Below are 14,116 nucleotides of genomic sequence, written 5' to 3' on the forward strand. Positions count from 1 at the left end.
TACTCACCTTCCATTTGCACACCCCACCCGCAATTTCTTAGGATTATTATGAAAGGCAGGGGAGCGTCCAACCAGTGCAATGGTCTGGGTCTGGAGCCAAAAAAGAAAAGAAAGCAAGGACCAAATTCATTGATACTGTAGTCACTGTAGTCAAATTGGCAACATTGAGCATCAAGCGCAAAAAAAAAACAATGTTATTGTAATTTTATAATATAAACTGCAGGTTCGACAATGTCCAAAAAGAGTGCATATAATCTCATCACCTTCTTAAAATAAGTGCCAGACTCATATTTGGACAAAAAAAAATGTGATAATAATAATGATAATACCTATAATAATAACAATAACTTTAATAATAATAATAGTGTAGCTTTAATGCTGATTGGATACAAGCATCTGATTCATGTTAACGTCCCTTGACTGTAGAAACCATATTTATCTTGTTTAACATGGCAGGTCATGTCAGAAATCAGGAAATCATCATGCATGTCGACCTGTTTTGACATTTCCATGGTCTTGCAGTGAAAACGCTGACCCCCATTTCAATCTGCCTCATAACATGTGACAAACTTGATTTGACTCTCTCCCAGTTTTCCGTCAAACGCTGGCCCTGACTGATGCAAAGCGACGTGACCATCTGAGAAAGTCTGGTGAGTGGTGTTCGGATACTGCACGCGGACAGTGAACTCAATTTGCAGCGGCTGCACTGTTCAAATTAAAATCCCTAATCAGTTTGAAATTCCGAGTTTATAACCAATTCCTCCAACAGCACCTGTGTCACATCACCCCCTTGAAAAGTTGGTGAGAGGCAAAGTAAAGGGAAAGTAAAACACAAGTCTGGTTTAATTTATTCCAAGGTGATGATAATGTCCACAAAGATCTCCTCAGCAGCAGAACCACGTTAAGACGAGCATGGAGAAATTTGAAGGATGTAGGTTCTTCGCAGGCGATGTGTTTTGGGCACTTGTTTCAACTCCCCCCACACACACACACGGACACACACGCATACACTGAACCCGTGAAATATTTATTTTCTACACAAAACAGTTTTAAGTGACCCAATTCTGACGGTTGCCTCCCATGTGACATGAATCAGATGCCGAGACCTCATTCGTGTTGGAAATAAATCCCATAACACACACAATGTTTGACAATATGTCCATTACAGAAGCGCCTGGATCAGATATTTCGCCACTGTAAGTCGCACGTCAACAAAAAATATGACGGTTCCTGTATTCTAATGAGGCGACATTCACCGATTCTTACGCCACCACTGCAGAAGGAAAGAGTTGAAGAGGCACCGAAGATATGTCTGAAAGAAAATATTTGGTTTCCAAATCATGGGATGTCGTCAGGAGGCATATTTTACGAGATGTTTGTCCAGATAACTCTTCTAATGGAGGGATGTGGAGAAGCAGGCCTGGACTCTAAAACCGAATAAATCGTAGCAAGGTCACACCATAGATGAATAATTATTTGCTCTGTTTGTTCAAGGACCCTATTTTGAGGAATTCTTGTCATGGAGCATCAGCGAGGATTGTGAACTAATCATAAAGTGCAAGGTACTGAACATTTTATAGTGCTATGGGCCGTTGCATCAAATTTATTGAATAATTCTACTACCGATGTGAATCTGCAAATACCACTGAACCTTCACTCATTGTCGCCGTCAATGATTTACTCAAAGGAATGTTGACGTCATTTGCAACTCATTTCTTTTTGGTGCATCACATTTAACATGTTGGTTCGGGTTTTGGTGTTTTTTTCTCTTTATGCAGGTGACAAACACAACCAAGGATTCATCTCTCAGGTGGTTCAAAGAAGGCACTGAGGTGGAGCAGGTTGTGTACGACCAGTCATCAGGGGTCAGCGCGCTCATCGTCCCGCAGGTATCCAAAGGCAACCGTGTGTCGGGGAAAGGATATGGGAGGGGTTGAAAATTGGCGAGATTTTGTTTAACCAGGTTCCACTTGGCGTGGGGTTAGGAGCTGAATTATGTCTGGAGTTTTTTTTCTCACAGTGAGCTCCTCAGGCAGGTTCACGGTCATTTAAAAACCGAAGCATCTTAGTCATGGATCAAATGAGAGCCGGTCCAAAAGCACAAAATCCATGGAGAATCAACACAAACAAACACCGATGCTGCACATTTTACTCCCTCCAAACACACTCATTAAGGAAGGCAATAGTATTTCTTGATAAAACATCAAACCTTGTATTTCCAGAATTGGGCATTGCGGCTCATCACCAATTGATATCACATGATCAGTCGGTTTTCAAATCAGATTTCCAAACCAGTAAAACAAGTTTGTCTTTTTTTCTGGAGATTGATTCTGTTTATATTCTATATAAACAATATCCTGGCTAAATGATATATGTTATATATCAAAAAATTACAGATTTTTCGATAACAGAAATCAGTGCAAGAGTTGTGCTCAGTGTTGAAATATAGCTATATATCAATATTTACTGTATATTATATATGGCTGAACTATTATATTCAGACACTCTGTACTTCTTTAATTATCAATTACCCACTGCACATTAAAATGTGGGAGAGGATACTTCATGGGGTCATATAAAAAAATATCCTTTTTTCTTTATTTACTGTTCACAGGTCTGAAAAAAAGAGAGTCTCTATTGAGAGTATCTTTAACCCTGGTAAAAGAGCCATCGTGTTTCCACAGCGACCAGACACCTACATGGCTGTCTTGTCTTCCTCTCAGACAGCATGAGAGCCACTATCGGTGTTTATCTCCAAACCTCCTCAAAGTAGCAGAGGGGCCTGACTAAACCAAAATCCACTTTCACTAATAATAAAAATAATTTTTAGATTGTTTAGCAAAACAAAAATAGGAAATGGTGGTTATATAAGTGCTTCTGGTATATTAATATGTATTAATGAAAACAGCGGACTGTCCTTCCTCAGGTCACCAAAACGAACGCAGGCTCCTACAAGGCCGTTGTGTCAGACGGGAGAGGTGAGGACATCAGTACTTTGGAGTTACTGGATGAAGGTGAGGCGACGCCTTGACGCCGTGGGAACAAATACTGATAGTTTGCCCCCCTACCATCCCCCCACCCCCCATGTTCCCTCCGGCTGCATGGGATGTTCCGTCCAAAGCAGGGGATTAACATGTCCTTTGCATTCAGCCCACTCACTAACCTCTAATCTGGTGTTTACGATTCACTGTGCTCCAAATGCCTTAATAAAACACTGCTTTCTATTTATTTGCAGAGTATGACATGCTCCTTCAGCAGCTGAGTAAACAGTGCGGTGAGTTATTCCCTGATGAAAGTGACAGAATAACCTTTGTGAAACATGCTGGAAACTTGACGATGATGGTTAAAACAGAAAGATGTTTACTAACCGGGTTGCCGATTGTTGGAATAATAATGAAGCCAAGCCACCCAGGTTGAAATGTTATATTTTAAAGTCGCCATGGAAACCAGGGTGAATGCAAAATGGTCTCATCCCTGCAGCTTTGTCAGCCGGTCCACTGAGGGTCCGGGGCACCGCCGAGGGTTTGCAACTCTACTGTTCACTCAAATACTATATATCCTACCTGAAGGCCAGCTGGTACTTCAGGTAAGCCCGGGTGTCTTATAGACTTAAATGTGAGAGGAAATATGTAATGCGTTCAAGTGTTAAGTCACCTTGTTAGCAGAAACATGTACTTCAGTTGACTATGTTATATGTGCAATACAAGTCTTCATATGATGTGCAGATGAGAAGGTGAATGATTGTATGCCTCCCTCTTTTTGTAAGTCGCTTTGGATAAAAGCGTCTGCCAAATGACTGGAATGTAATGTCTGTGATCGACCGGCAGCCAGTCCAGGGTGTACCCTGCCTCTCACACGATGACAGCTGGGATAGGCTCCAGCATCCCCGCAACCTTGAGTGCAGGATAAGAAGTATAGATAAAGAATGAATGAATGAACTAATTGATGGCAATTGATATCTAGGTGTCTCATCATCTCATTAACTTTTATTTCACAACTGTAGCTGTCCAAAGCATCATTATGTGGCAAAAAGTTTTACATAAACAACAAGCAGAACCGCTGTGTTTTTTTTTTCATTTCCTTTAATTATTTTATTACCGGTATGTATGAAAAATGGCAACTTCTTTGGTAAGTAATGCGATAACACCCCCTGCTGGAGATGGGGAGATTATTACATTAGATCTCTGCCTGTCACTATCCGTAATACAAGCTTTGCAGTCACGATGAAATTCATGATGAAATTCAGGTTACTATTTCATAATCCACTGCAGCTCCTGACCAGGTTCTACACCCCACAGTGAGGTTTACATTGTTTTTCCTCCAGGGAGAAGAGGATTGATGGGGAAAGCAGGTCAAAGCCCGGCAGCAGCATGCAGAACATCTGGATTGAAATTTCAAATCCCACAGAGAACGACCAAGGCAAATACACCCTGGAGATGTTTGACGGCAAGGAGACGCACAAGCGGTGCCTGGACCTATCTGGGAGAGGTATCAACAACATTCTTTTTAAGACTCAGTGACCTCAAAAGAGTATTTCCTAATTGGCGGCATTGTGTTTCCAAGTTGCATCAATCTACAAACATTAATATGCATAGAAAAAAAAAAAACAAGTCTGATGCAGATGAGTTTTAGTTTCATTGAAGTCAGGATCTCCCGCAGGGTGATTTAATTTCACACCGATTGCCGTTGTTTTATTTTTCTATATCTGGAATATGCAAAGCGATGGTTGGTGTAAGTCTTTCTTGATTCAGACTTGAGTTGTTTTGGATTAATAGTGAAGTAACGCAGCTGTGATGCTGATTTACTATGACACGAACCTCTAAACTACAAGCTGCATTGTGTCCATGGGATTTTTATTATTATAATTATTGTGTTCTTGCAGTGTTTGAAGATGCCATGATGGAGTACCAGCAGCTAAAGTAAGTAGAATGTCTAGTATGACTTACAGTCAGCGTTACCAAGTAAATCAAAAGCACAGCCGGTTTTCTTTGGCACTCAAAGATTGAACTGATAAACATCACAGCCTAGTTTCCTGATTCCGCCCTTTGCTTCCGTCCTTCAGGCAAGCAGTCATCACAGAGAGAAGTGAGTCGCGGGTTCAGTATTAAACCTTGACCTTGCTCTGTCAAAGGTGGATGTCAGTAGCCCATCGTTGGTTCTCTCTGTTCCTTTAGATCGGGCCAAAGTGACAAAGGGTCTCCCTGATGCGGTCGCTATCATGGAGGGCAAGGTAAACACACGAAAACGCGCACTCTTATGTTGTCTCGTTGCTATTTTTGTGTCACAGCAGCAATGATCAAGGCCAGTTCTTATCGTTTTTTTTTTAGTTCAAAAAATATATAAATATATTGTCAAATACCCCAGTCCCTCCAGTGGTGATAGCTGTGGCAGGAGACATTGTGATTTCAAGTTGTCTGTCTAAAAGTCCAGTTTCTGTGGAAGCAGTGTCTCAGAAACCTTATGAGGATTCAATTACAATGGTACAAACCTCCACTTGGATTAAAGCATGAACCAATTAGCTTCTCACAGTCAAGGTTCAAAGGTCAAGGCCTACCTGATCTAATGATCATCCTTTTTTCATAATGTTATGTTGGAAAAATGTCATATCAGACTACAGTTTTCATCATATTTCTAAATGTTTTCAATAATTATGACAAAATGTATTTGTTTTCTAAAAAGGATGAATGAAGACCTTTAGTATCCATGAGATCAAAGGTCAAAATTGTCTTGTTTTTTTCAGGAATGCCTTGATTAGCTCCAGTATTGGAGTTTCTTTTTTGTGCATGATGTGGAACAGAATAATATACTTTGTGTCTACACTTTGTGTCTGCTCTCTTCTTCCTCCCCAGTCTCTGTGTCTGACGTGCTTCATTGACGGCGAGCCAGCCCCAGAGATCGCCTGGCTTCGGAACGACAGGGAGATCAGCAGCGAGGGTCAGTTCCTCATCAAAAAGGAGCACAAGTGTAGCACCATCACCGTCAATAACGTAGTCATGCAAAACTCCGGGAAATACAGCATCTATGTGCGGAACCAGTATGGCTCGGAGACGGTTGATGTGACCGTGAGCGTGTACAAGCACGGTGAGAAGCCACCGGCAAATGCTGTGGAGCTGCTGTAGGATGATGACAGTGGGTTTACTTTTTGCAGTGAATTTAACCTATGGGAATTAGGATAGAAAGAATTTCTGTTTATTTGGGGGGAAAAACACATAATCAGTGTGTCGCTTGGGTCATTAAATAAATATATGCATGACAATTTCATTGTTTGCTTTTTCTTGAAGGGGAGGGGGCACTCTGCGCCATTGCACTATATACCATTATGCAGAATCCCTATATTCTCCCTGTATGGGGACAATTTATTTTCATCTAGTTTTTCACGCCTACTTAGGTCCAACTGACGTTAATAGGTGGATGAAATTAAAATGCACTCAAGGATAGTGCAGGATAATACAGTCATAACACTCGAACACCTACATAAATACTCAAACACAGTAATAACACTCAAACACATAAACGCAACAAACCACACAAACATGGTAAGATTATTTACATATTGTCTGCCTGTATGGTAAAATCATGCTGACATTCATCGAAGAATAATCAATAATTACAATTATATCAGAGCTTATTAAAAAGGTAAGTTGTCACTTGCTTGCTTTATCATTAAGGGTTATTGTGATTTTTGTTTTTTTGATAGTGTATTACACCATTACATCCAACTCTGCATGAGAGAGAAGTGACACCTTAATTCTGGAACAATTTATTTGTGTTCGAAATGAAAACTGGAGCTCTGTGTCTGGGAAAAGTATCTACATTCATCATCCCAGTGAAAATGGAAACATATTTAATGAAAGGAAGTGTCTCACTTGCACAGTTTTTTTTGTCCATGGAGGTATTTTTAAAACATAGGAGGGCGAGTTCCTTTGTGTAACGGGAGCAGCGATTCCTTCTCGCGTTTTAAGAGCAAACAGTCCACGGTGTCATTAACCTGGGCCTCGCTGGGCCAGCCAGGTTCAACAGCACACAGAGGAAAGGTTGCACGAATGTATGAAGTCCAGTCAAACTTGCAAGTTGGATTGGATCCTATTTGGATATTTGGAAGACAAGAAAAAAATAGTTTACTTTGAATAAATCATATTATATTGCCAGTTGTTTTTTTCTGATTATGCTGTTTTCTCTCCCATCTGCAACACCTTAAATATAAATGCTCACTATAATCATGCATATTTGTGAACAGCACAAGGTGCACACCAGACACGCCCCTGATCAGGTGGTTGACAATTCCATCTGAAGTACTCCCTGGGCAGACGCTGACAGGAGTAAGTGAACTCCAGGTTGTTCAAACAGCAGTGATTTCTTCAGATTGGTTTTGTTACTGATTAGACACAGCCCAGGGCCGCTGGTGGATTCCACTATAAGAAGGTGCAGTGCCGCATTGACGTCCTCCCACTTTGCACTGAGCTTCACTCCGCTGTCTCAGCTTCTGGCTTGCCTCACCCGCGAGACAAACCGAATTCTCCAGAAGACATGGACTTCAATGGAACATGGCAGGTCTACTCTCAGGAGAACTACGAGGAGTTTCTCAAGGCTATGGGTGAGACAAACTGCGAGGGGTCACATGGGGTCACGATGAACAAAGAAAAAGGGTGCTTTTATGTAGCAATTGAGTGCTCTGTTTGATTGTTCAAATGGGTGTTGTTTTTGCTCTGCAGAACTCTCAGACGACATCATTAAGCTGGCGAAGGATATCAAACCAATTACTGAGATTAAGCAGATGGGAAACAACTTCGTCGTCACGTCCAAGACTCCTGGAAAATCCGTGACCAACTCCTTTACCATTGGCAAGGAGGCTGACATTACCACCATGGACGGCAAGACGCTTAAGGTTTTGGAACTTTGATATTTGCACCTTTTTATGGTACTCTTTGTTTCCTCTACGGTATTAGTGCTTGATTGTATCTAATAGGACATTGATGCCCACATGAAGGATAAATGAAATGAAAAGGAATCGAACACATGAAAGTGTCTGTGTCATAAAAGTCTTTTGAAGTCAACCGCAGCCATCACTTCCATTGATTTATAACCATTATCTTGGTGATTGCTGGTATTTTATTGATTTATGAACCATTGACGATTATGTTCCCTGAAGAATCCCCTACTTAATCAGAAACTCCTACAATATCTTTGCAGTTTCCTATATAGTGGTTTCGCCGTCTCAGTAAAGCTTTTTTTATTTTAGTTGAAGTACACTCAATACTAAGGTTATTAACTAATAATTTCAGTTAAACTGCTCAGTGAGCGTACTCTTATGCACTGCATGCAATATTCTGTCCTCCTGTGATTTGCAGTGCATTGTCAATATGGAAGGTGGCAAACTCGTCTGCAAAACTGGCAAGTTCTGCCACATTCAGGAGCTGAAAGCAGGAGAGATGGTTGAGGTACTCAAGTCTGTCTCTCTGACTCTCGATTCTGTGCTGTGTGTATTCTGCCTGGGAGTCATTCAAATGTCTTTCATTCTCACCTCTCCACAGACTTTGACCATGGGCTCTGTAACTCTCATCAGGAGGAGCAAAAAAATGTGAACTTTTGCTATGGAAATAAAGAAGTGACTATTTAAATGAAATTTGAGTTTTTGCCATCTTTCTAGAGAAAAAAAGAATCATATTTTTGGAAGATGTGTTAAGAGTTGTATTTGCTCAGTCTTGCAGTGTGTGTGATTGGCAAGTGAGGTCAGGAAGAGAAAGCCATAATCATTCAAAAAAAAAAAACATTTTGAAAGGGAGAATGGATCACACAGAGGGGGGGTTACATACATTATAATACATTGACAACTAATGTCAAAATGAAAAGGGGATTATACCAAAAATGCACCTATCTTGTTTACACCCACATTGGCAAAGAATGGACAGGACAGGGTAGTTTTCATCTTTGACAAGACTTTTAACAGCAGGCGATGAGACTTTCTGCCTCTTTATATGATTATGACCAAGATGCCACAATATGCAGGATTGGATCACATGACCTGAACTTTCTGCCAAGTTCAACACATTTTTGGATGAGATATAGGGGTGCAAAATGTGCTAGACCTTACTGAGACAATTTAAATCACTGTCTGCAAATAATTATCCTCTTACTGAGTCTATACCTCCAATAAGCCAGCCTGATGAAGTCAACAACAAAGTAGATGCAAGAGCACACAGTAATACATGTTTTTAAAAGCTGAATATTAAATTCTTCAGAATGGCATAGTATTTTGCTTCTGTGCAGTGTTGTAAAAATATAAGCTAACACCACTTGGAAGTATTTATATTATATACAAGTATGTGACAAGTAGCAATAGCAGGCAGTTGATAAAGCCATGTATTCTAATAAACGATTGAAAGAAAATTCCCATTAACATTTTTTTTATTTTTAACATTAAATAATACACAGACAATTTTGAAGAAACGTTTTATTCTCAAATGCCATTCTAGTGACTGTTAATAGATGCATAGGTGTGTTCCAATGAATGGATGAAATATTCAGGTATTATATTATCAACCCTTGTGTTGTCTTGCGGGTCAAAAGTGACCCACTACCATGTTAAGCTGTAGAAAAAACGCTTTAACCTATTTTTTTTCAACGTGAAATTTTATGATGTTTCCTTAAGAGACCCCATAATTAGAAAAAGTGATACTTCTTTTTTGTTTATGTTTCCATGTGGGCTGTACACCGCTTGGGTACAAAGGTTGTCTTATGGGTCATTTTTGACCCGTAAACACAACGTTAAGATCGCACGAGGGTTAAGGGAAAACAGGTTGATAATTTGATGTCGTAGCTGCAGTGGTTTAATGTCATGGACTTATTATTTTTTTTCAAATCCCTACCTCACCAACTGAAAAGTGTCCTGTTGTGCTCACCGTAGACGCAGGGTGGCGGTGTGATGCAGTTAGATGGAATTACAACCCAACGGAAAGGGACAAAAAGAAGAGCACGCTGGCCACGTAAACCGCCTTGGAGTCGGCCAGGCCTCGTTGGGTTTTCCAGACCGTGAAACAAACTGTATTTTCGGGCACCAAATTACAGAAAATCGACGATCGAGATGGCGAGGTACCTGCGCCCCCCTAACACGTCTCTCTTCGTCAGAAACATCGCCGATGAGTCCAGGTGTGTGTCGTCGTTTTTGTCTTAATACCCGTTAAACGTTACGTAAGCGTGGTGTTAGCTAACGCATGCTAGTTTTTGATAACCCTGCCGAAAGAGCTGACGGCCGCGACGGCTATCTTTGTCATAAAATGAAAAAAAAAAATACCGGAGTCCATGTCGATGGTGTAGATTCTGCATAATTCCATCATCTATTTGCAAATATGGAGTTTGTTTTTCGGAAACTCAAAGTTATCGTCTTAATCTATAATGCTAATTGCTAGCGTCCGTTGTTTCGTCTCTCCGGAGCCGTTGCAGCATTTCAGTAAATGCGCGTTCCAACAACTATAACGCACATTATGATTATAGTATTGCAAGTTACGGATGCACGAGTATTATTTTAGAGGACTGTATATGTTTTAAAAATACCCTGCTTTCAAGTTTTCCTTGTCGTTGTAAATTACTATTATGTAAGTTTGTTTGGCGTGTAAAATGTCCCCAGTAGCATTGAAAGCATCGCACGTATGCATGTGGTGTCAGCAACTGACTTGATTATGTATGCAAATATTTAGTTCGACTACAAAGTCTTATGATATTAAGACCCCTATGTGATTGTACGTAATTTCTTGATTATGTGACATCTCCATAACATACATTTATATAGTGGACATATATATTGGAGATGTGTAGAATCAAAGAGATTATGTACAATGACATCGACGTGTTTTTTATATTTATATATATGTATGTGTGTATAAATATACGTGTGTGTGTGTATTATCTATATAGATATGTGTGTGTGTGTGTGTGTGCATATTATCTATATATATATCTGTAGATGTGTGTGTTATTTATATTGTGTGTGTACGTTGCATGCTATTTTAAGTGGCCATCTGCTGTCCATTTGAAGTTAACTGCTGACTTGCTTTCAACAGCATCACCATAAAATTCAAATTGCTCAGGAGTGTCTTTTGCTGTGCTGGTTCCAGCATTTTGTGTGTTTTCTCCCCTGTACTTCACATAACAAGCTCCGGAGTAACCCATGTTAGCCAGTGGAATAAATGTGCTTATTTCATGACACTTTAGGCCAGAGGATTTACGACGTGAGTTTGGTCGTTATGGGCCTATTGTAGATGTCTACATTCCACTTGACTTCTATACACGGCGGCCAAGAGGATTTGCTTACATTCAATATCCTTTATTCCTTTCATTTTAAACTGGTGTATTCACTTCTTGCTTGTATTGCATTAATTCTGATTTTTGCAGGGTTTCCCCACACACACACCAGGGACTCATCTCTTGTTTGATTCTCAAAAGAGGCAATAAATTAAAAAAAAAAAAAGTCCTCTTCCATTTTTCCGAAATGTTATTTGCATTCTAGATTATATTCGACTCTAAGCACACTCCTAACCAATATTTCTTCTGTTGTTGCCTCAGAATGGTAAAGATACAGTTCTGGAGACCCCACTGCAGAGAAAGTTGAAAGGCGGTTGTAGAGTAGATTCAAGCCAAAGACACCCAGGCGACAAGCGATAGTGGAAATTTGGGAAATAAAGAGAGCAAAAGCATGAAGATGCAAAGAGGAGAAAACAGAGCACCCAGGCTTCCATTTGTCTACCAAAGGGCGGAAAAACAGTGTTTATTGGGCAAAGACAAGCAGGAAGTTCCTCTGCCAAGGCATTAAAGGTCAAGATGAAGGTCAAAAGTCAAGCATGGTAAAGGTAACAAGACAAACTTTTTTTGTATCCTATTGAATCCGATCACCATCGATATTTGTCTTGTCATCTCAGCTTGAATCACAATTAGTTAGACCTAATGTCAGTTTGTTTTGTAAATGCAGTAGGTGTGACTGAAGCCTTTTTTTTTTTTTTTTAAATCCTCTCTTGAATGATCACCTGAACTTGATGAAAACCCACACTGATCAAAGTCGAGTAGCTGTTTGCTTTGATAGACTGATTCTACCAGTCTGATTCACAGTCTTGCCTCTGTAATTGTTGTGCATGTATGTAGCTTTGTATTCAACTTTCCAAACATTTTGAAAAAGAAAGGCCTTAACAGTACAGCACGTTTGAAGACGTCCGGGACGCTGAGGACGCTCTTCACAACCTTGATCGGAAATGGGTTTGCGGGCGTCAGATTGAGATCCAGTTTGCCCAGGGAGATCGCAAAAGTAAGATTGTAGATGATCAGTTTCTCAGGGTTTTAATCTGCACTGAATGCGGATGTGCTGTGCCTCAAATCTGTATGTGAATTTCATTGAAGCCCCAAACCAGATGAAATCCAAAGAACGCAACTCCCCACGCAGTTACTCACGCTATGAAGATGACCGGGACAGCCGGCGCAGGCGCTCCCGGAGCCGGAGCTATGACCGCCGCAGGTCCCGCAGCCCTTCCTACGAAAGGCGTCCCCGGAGATCTGAAAGTCCTAAAGAGTAGGTAGCCTTTTAAGAACCTCCTTGCACCTACCTTGTTTTATTTTAGTCATATTTCCATTCATTACAAAGATATGCATCTTTATGACCAAGTTTATAAATGTTAAATGCCACATTTATGGGGAATTCTCCAGTTCATTATAACTGTCATAAGTCAAAAAGATAATCCTGTAGTCTGAAAGGACCCAACTCCCCCCTTTAAAAAAACACATTCCATCGGTTGAGCTTTTCACAGTGAATGTTCTACTGGCCCACTGCCTGTATGACATCACCATCATGCACTGTCAGGGAACAGGAACATTTTTGTTGATGTAGCTATTAAACTAAAATGGGAAGCCAATATACAAAAATGTTTTACAGATTAAATAGTGATTCTAAATGGGTGCAGTACCAGTACTTGTCTCAGATTGGGCCGAGTGGTAAATTGCAGTCTTACAGATTATGACTGATACTATCATGAGGAAATGAACAATGGCGTTATATAAGATTTTTTTTATGTGCATGTTTTCCTCGGCTGACTGCTTAGATAACAGTGACTCATTAGGTGTATTTCAATACAGTTATCCATTGTCTTTTGTGTTGGAATGATATAAAAAATAGCAGGACTCAGTAGAATATGTTAGGTACTGAATTGTTTTTATACCTGTATTATTTAAATCTCAAATCTTGGAACAAAGCTTTGTTCTCTAAAAAGCATTACCCACTAAACCCCTGTTGTATCTTTTGTTCCCCGCCAGCTCCCGGTCCTACAATCGACACAGGCGAAGCAGAAGCCATGAAAATGAAAGGTAGGTTCATTTGTGTTTTGATGATGGAACTCCAGACAGTTATGTGACACTCAAATTAGACATCGAAATGTTGACCCAACCAGGTACCGTGGTCCTCCTCGTGACCATAGGGCCCACCATGAGCAAGTCTCCCCGGGACGCTCACCATCCCGCTCCCCGTCACCCTCTAGAGTCAGGCCCAAACGTAAGAAGAGTCCGTCCAGGTCCGGTAGCCCGGCTGAGGACCTCCACCCAGCTTCCAGTTCCAACAAACTGTCAGTGGGCCAATCTCCATCCCGCTCCTACTCAAGATCCATGTCCCGTTCACGCTCTCGCTCCAGGTCTTGGGCTGGACGCAAATCTGGAGGCCATTAAAGCCCTCAGCCTTCGAGGATGTTGTTATTCTGCTTTCGACAATAACTATATTTACTATCACTTCTGGTTTCATGTGGTACAGAAGAGCTGTTTCTATAAGTGCAGCAGGAGCTTGCAAGGTTTTTCCTCCTCTGCATTTTATTTAGGGATTTATGGAAGCAGTTTCATGAGGGCATACCGTCTTTATTTCTGGCCTCACTAAAGATGGCTGCTTCCCCTATGTTTGACAATATTTTTGTACTTTTTAGTTACATTCATGGATGTCATGTATGAATAAAATTTCAGTTTGACCTCACACCCTGAGTTGTTTGAACTTTTTTGCTAGAGTGCTAGATTTTTTTTAGCAGAAATTGTTATTTTTTATTATTGGGGTAATTTGTAACAGGTAAATTCAATTAGACCTGTAGATAAATAGTTTCCA

General features: G+C 40.5%; 3 protein-coding genes across 6 annotated transcripts in view; all 3 read left to right on the forward strand.

Annotated features, from left to right (window-relative positions):
• myom3 (myomesin 3) overlaps positions 1-6,256 on the forward strand; it is a 61,736-nt gene extending 55,480 nt beyond the window's left edge. For all 3 annotated transcript variants that reach the window (XM_086153672.1, XM_086153674.1, XM_086153673.1), the window contains exons 27-37: positions 591-650; positions 1,495-1,562; positions 1,779-1,889; positions 2,927-3,014; positions 3,236-3,274; positions 3,481-3,586; positions 4,325-4,488; positions 4,883-4,919; positions 5,063-5,085; positions 5,175-5,230; positions 5,850-6,256. In XM_086153672.1, coding sequence (XP_086009798.1) covers positions 591-650; positions 1,495-1,562; positions 1,779-1,889; positions 2,927-3,014; positions 3,236-3,274; positions 3,481-3,586; positions 4,325-4,488; positions 4,883-4,919; positions 5,063-5,085; positions 5,175-5,230; positions 5,850-6,119 — 1,022 coding nt within the window. In that variant the 3' untranslated portion in view covers positions 6,120-6,256. The remainder of the gene's footprint in view (positions 1-590; positions 651-1,494; positions 1,563-1,778; positions 1,890-2,926; positions 3,015-3,235; positions 3,275-3,480; positions 3,587-4,324; positions 4,489-4,882; positions 4,920-5,062; positions 5,086-5,174; positions 5,231-5,849) is intronic.
• A 1,172-nt stretch (positions 6,257-7,428) lies between these two features.
• Positions 7,429-8,623, forward strand: fabp10a (fatty acid binding protein 10a, liver basic). Its single transcript, XM_086153675.1, has 4 exons — positions 7,429-7,594; positions 7,713-7,885; positions 8,349-8,438; positions 8,532-8,623. The coding sequence occupies exons 1-4, from the start codon at positions 7,528-7,530 to the stop codon at positions 8,580-8,582; spliced, it is 381 nt and encodes a 126-aa protein (XP_086009801.1). The 5' UTR covers positions 7,429-7,527; the 3' UTR covers positions 8,583-8,623.
• A 1,333-nt stretch (positions 8,624-9,956) lies between these two features.
• On the forward strand, positions 9,957-13,990 carry srsf10a (serine and arginine rich splicing factor 10a). Of its 2 annotated transcripts, none has more exons than XM_086153681.1 (6): positions 9,957-10,146; positions 11,209-11,313; positions 12,189-12,292; positions 12,385-12,553; positions 13,291-13,341; positions 13,401-13,990. In XM_086153681.1, exons 1-6 carry the CDS (start codon positions 10,082-10,084, stop codon positions 13,693-13,695), a joined length of 789 nt encoding a protein of 262 aa, XP_086009807.1. In that variant the 5' UTR covers positions 9,957-10,081; the 3' UTR covers positions 13,696-13,990. The 2 variants fall into 2 exon arrangements, with proteins under 2 accessions (XP_086009807.1, XP_086009808.1); XM_086153682.1 differs by having other exon boundaries at positions 13,425-13,990.
• Positions 13,991-14,116: the final 126 nt, after the last annotated feature.

This window comes from Fistularia commersonii, chromosome 10 (genome assembly GCF_037954325.1).
Source record: "Fistularia commersonii isolate RoL2024-O1a breed Wild chromosome 10, RoL_Fcom_v1.0, whole genome shotgun sequence".
Lineage (NCBI taxonomy): Eukaryota > Metazoa > Chordata > Actinopteri > Syngnathiformes > Fistulariidae > Fistularia > Fistularia commersonii.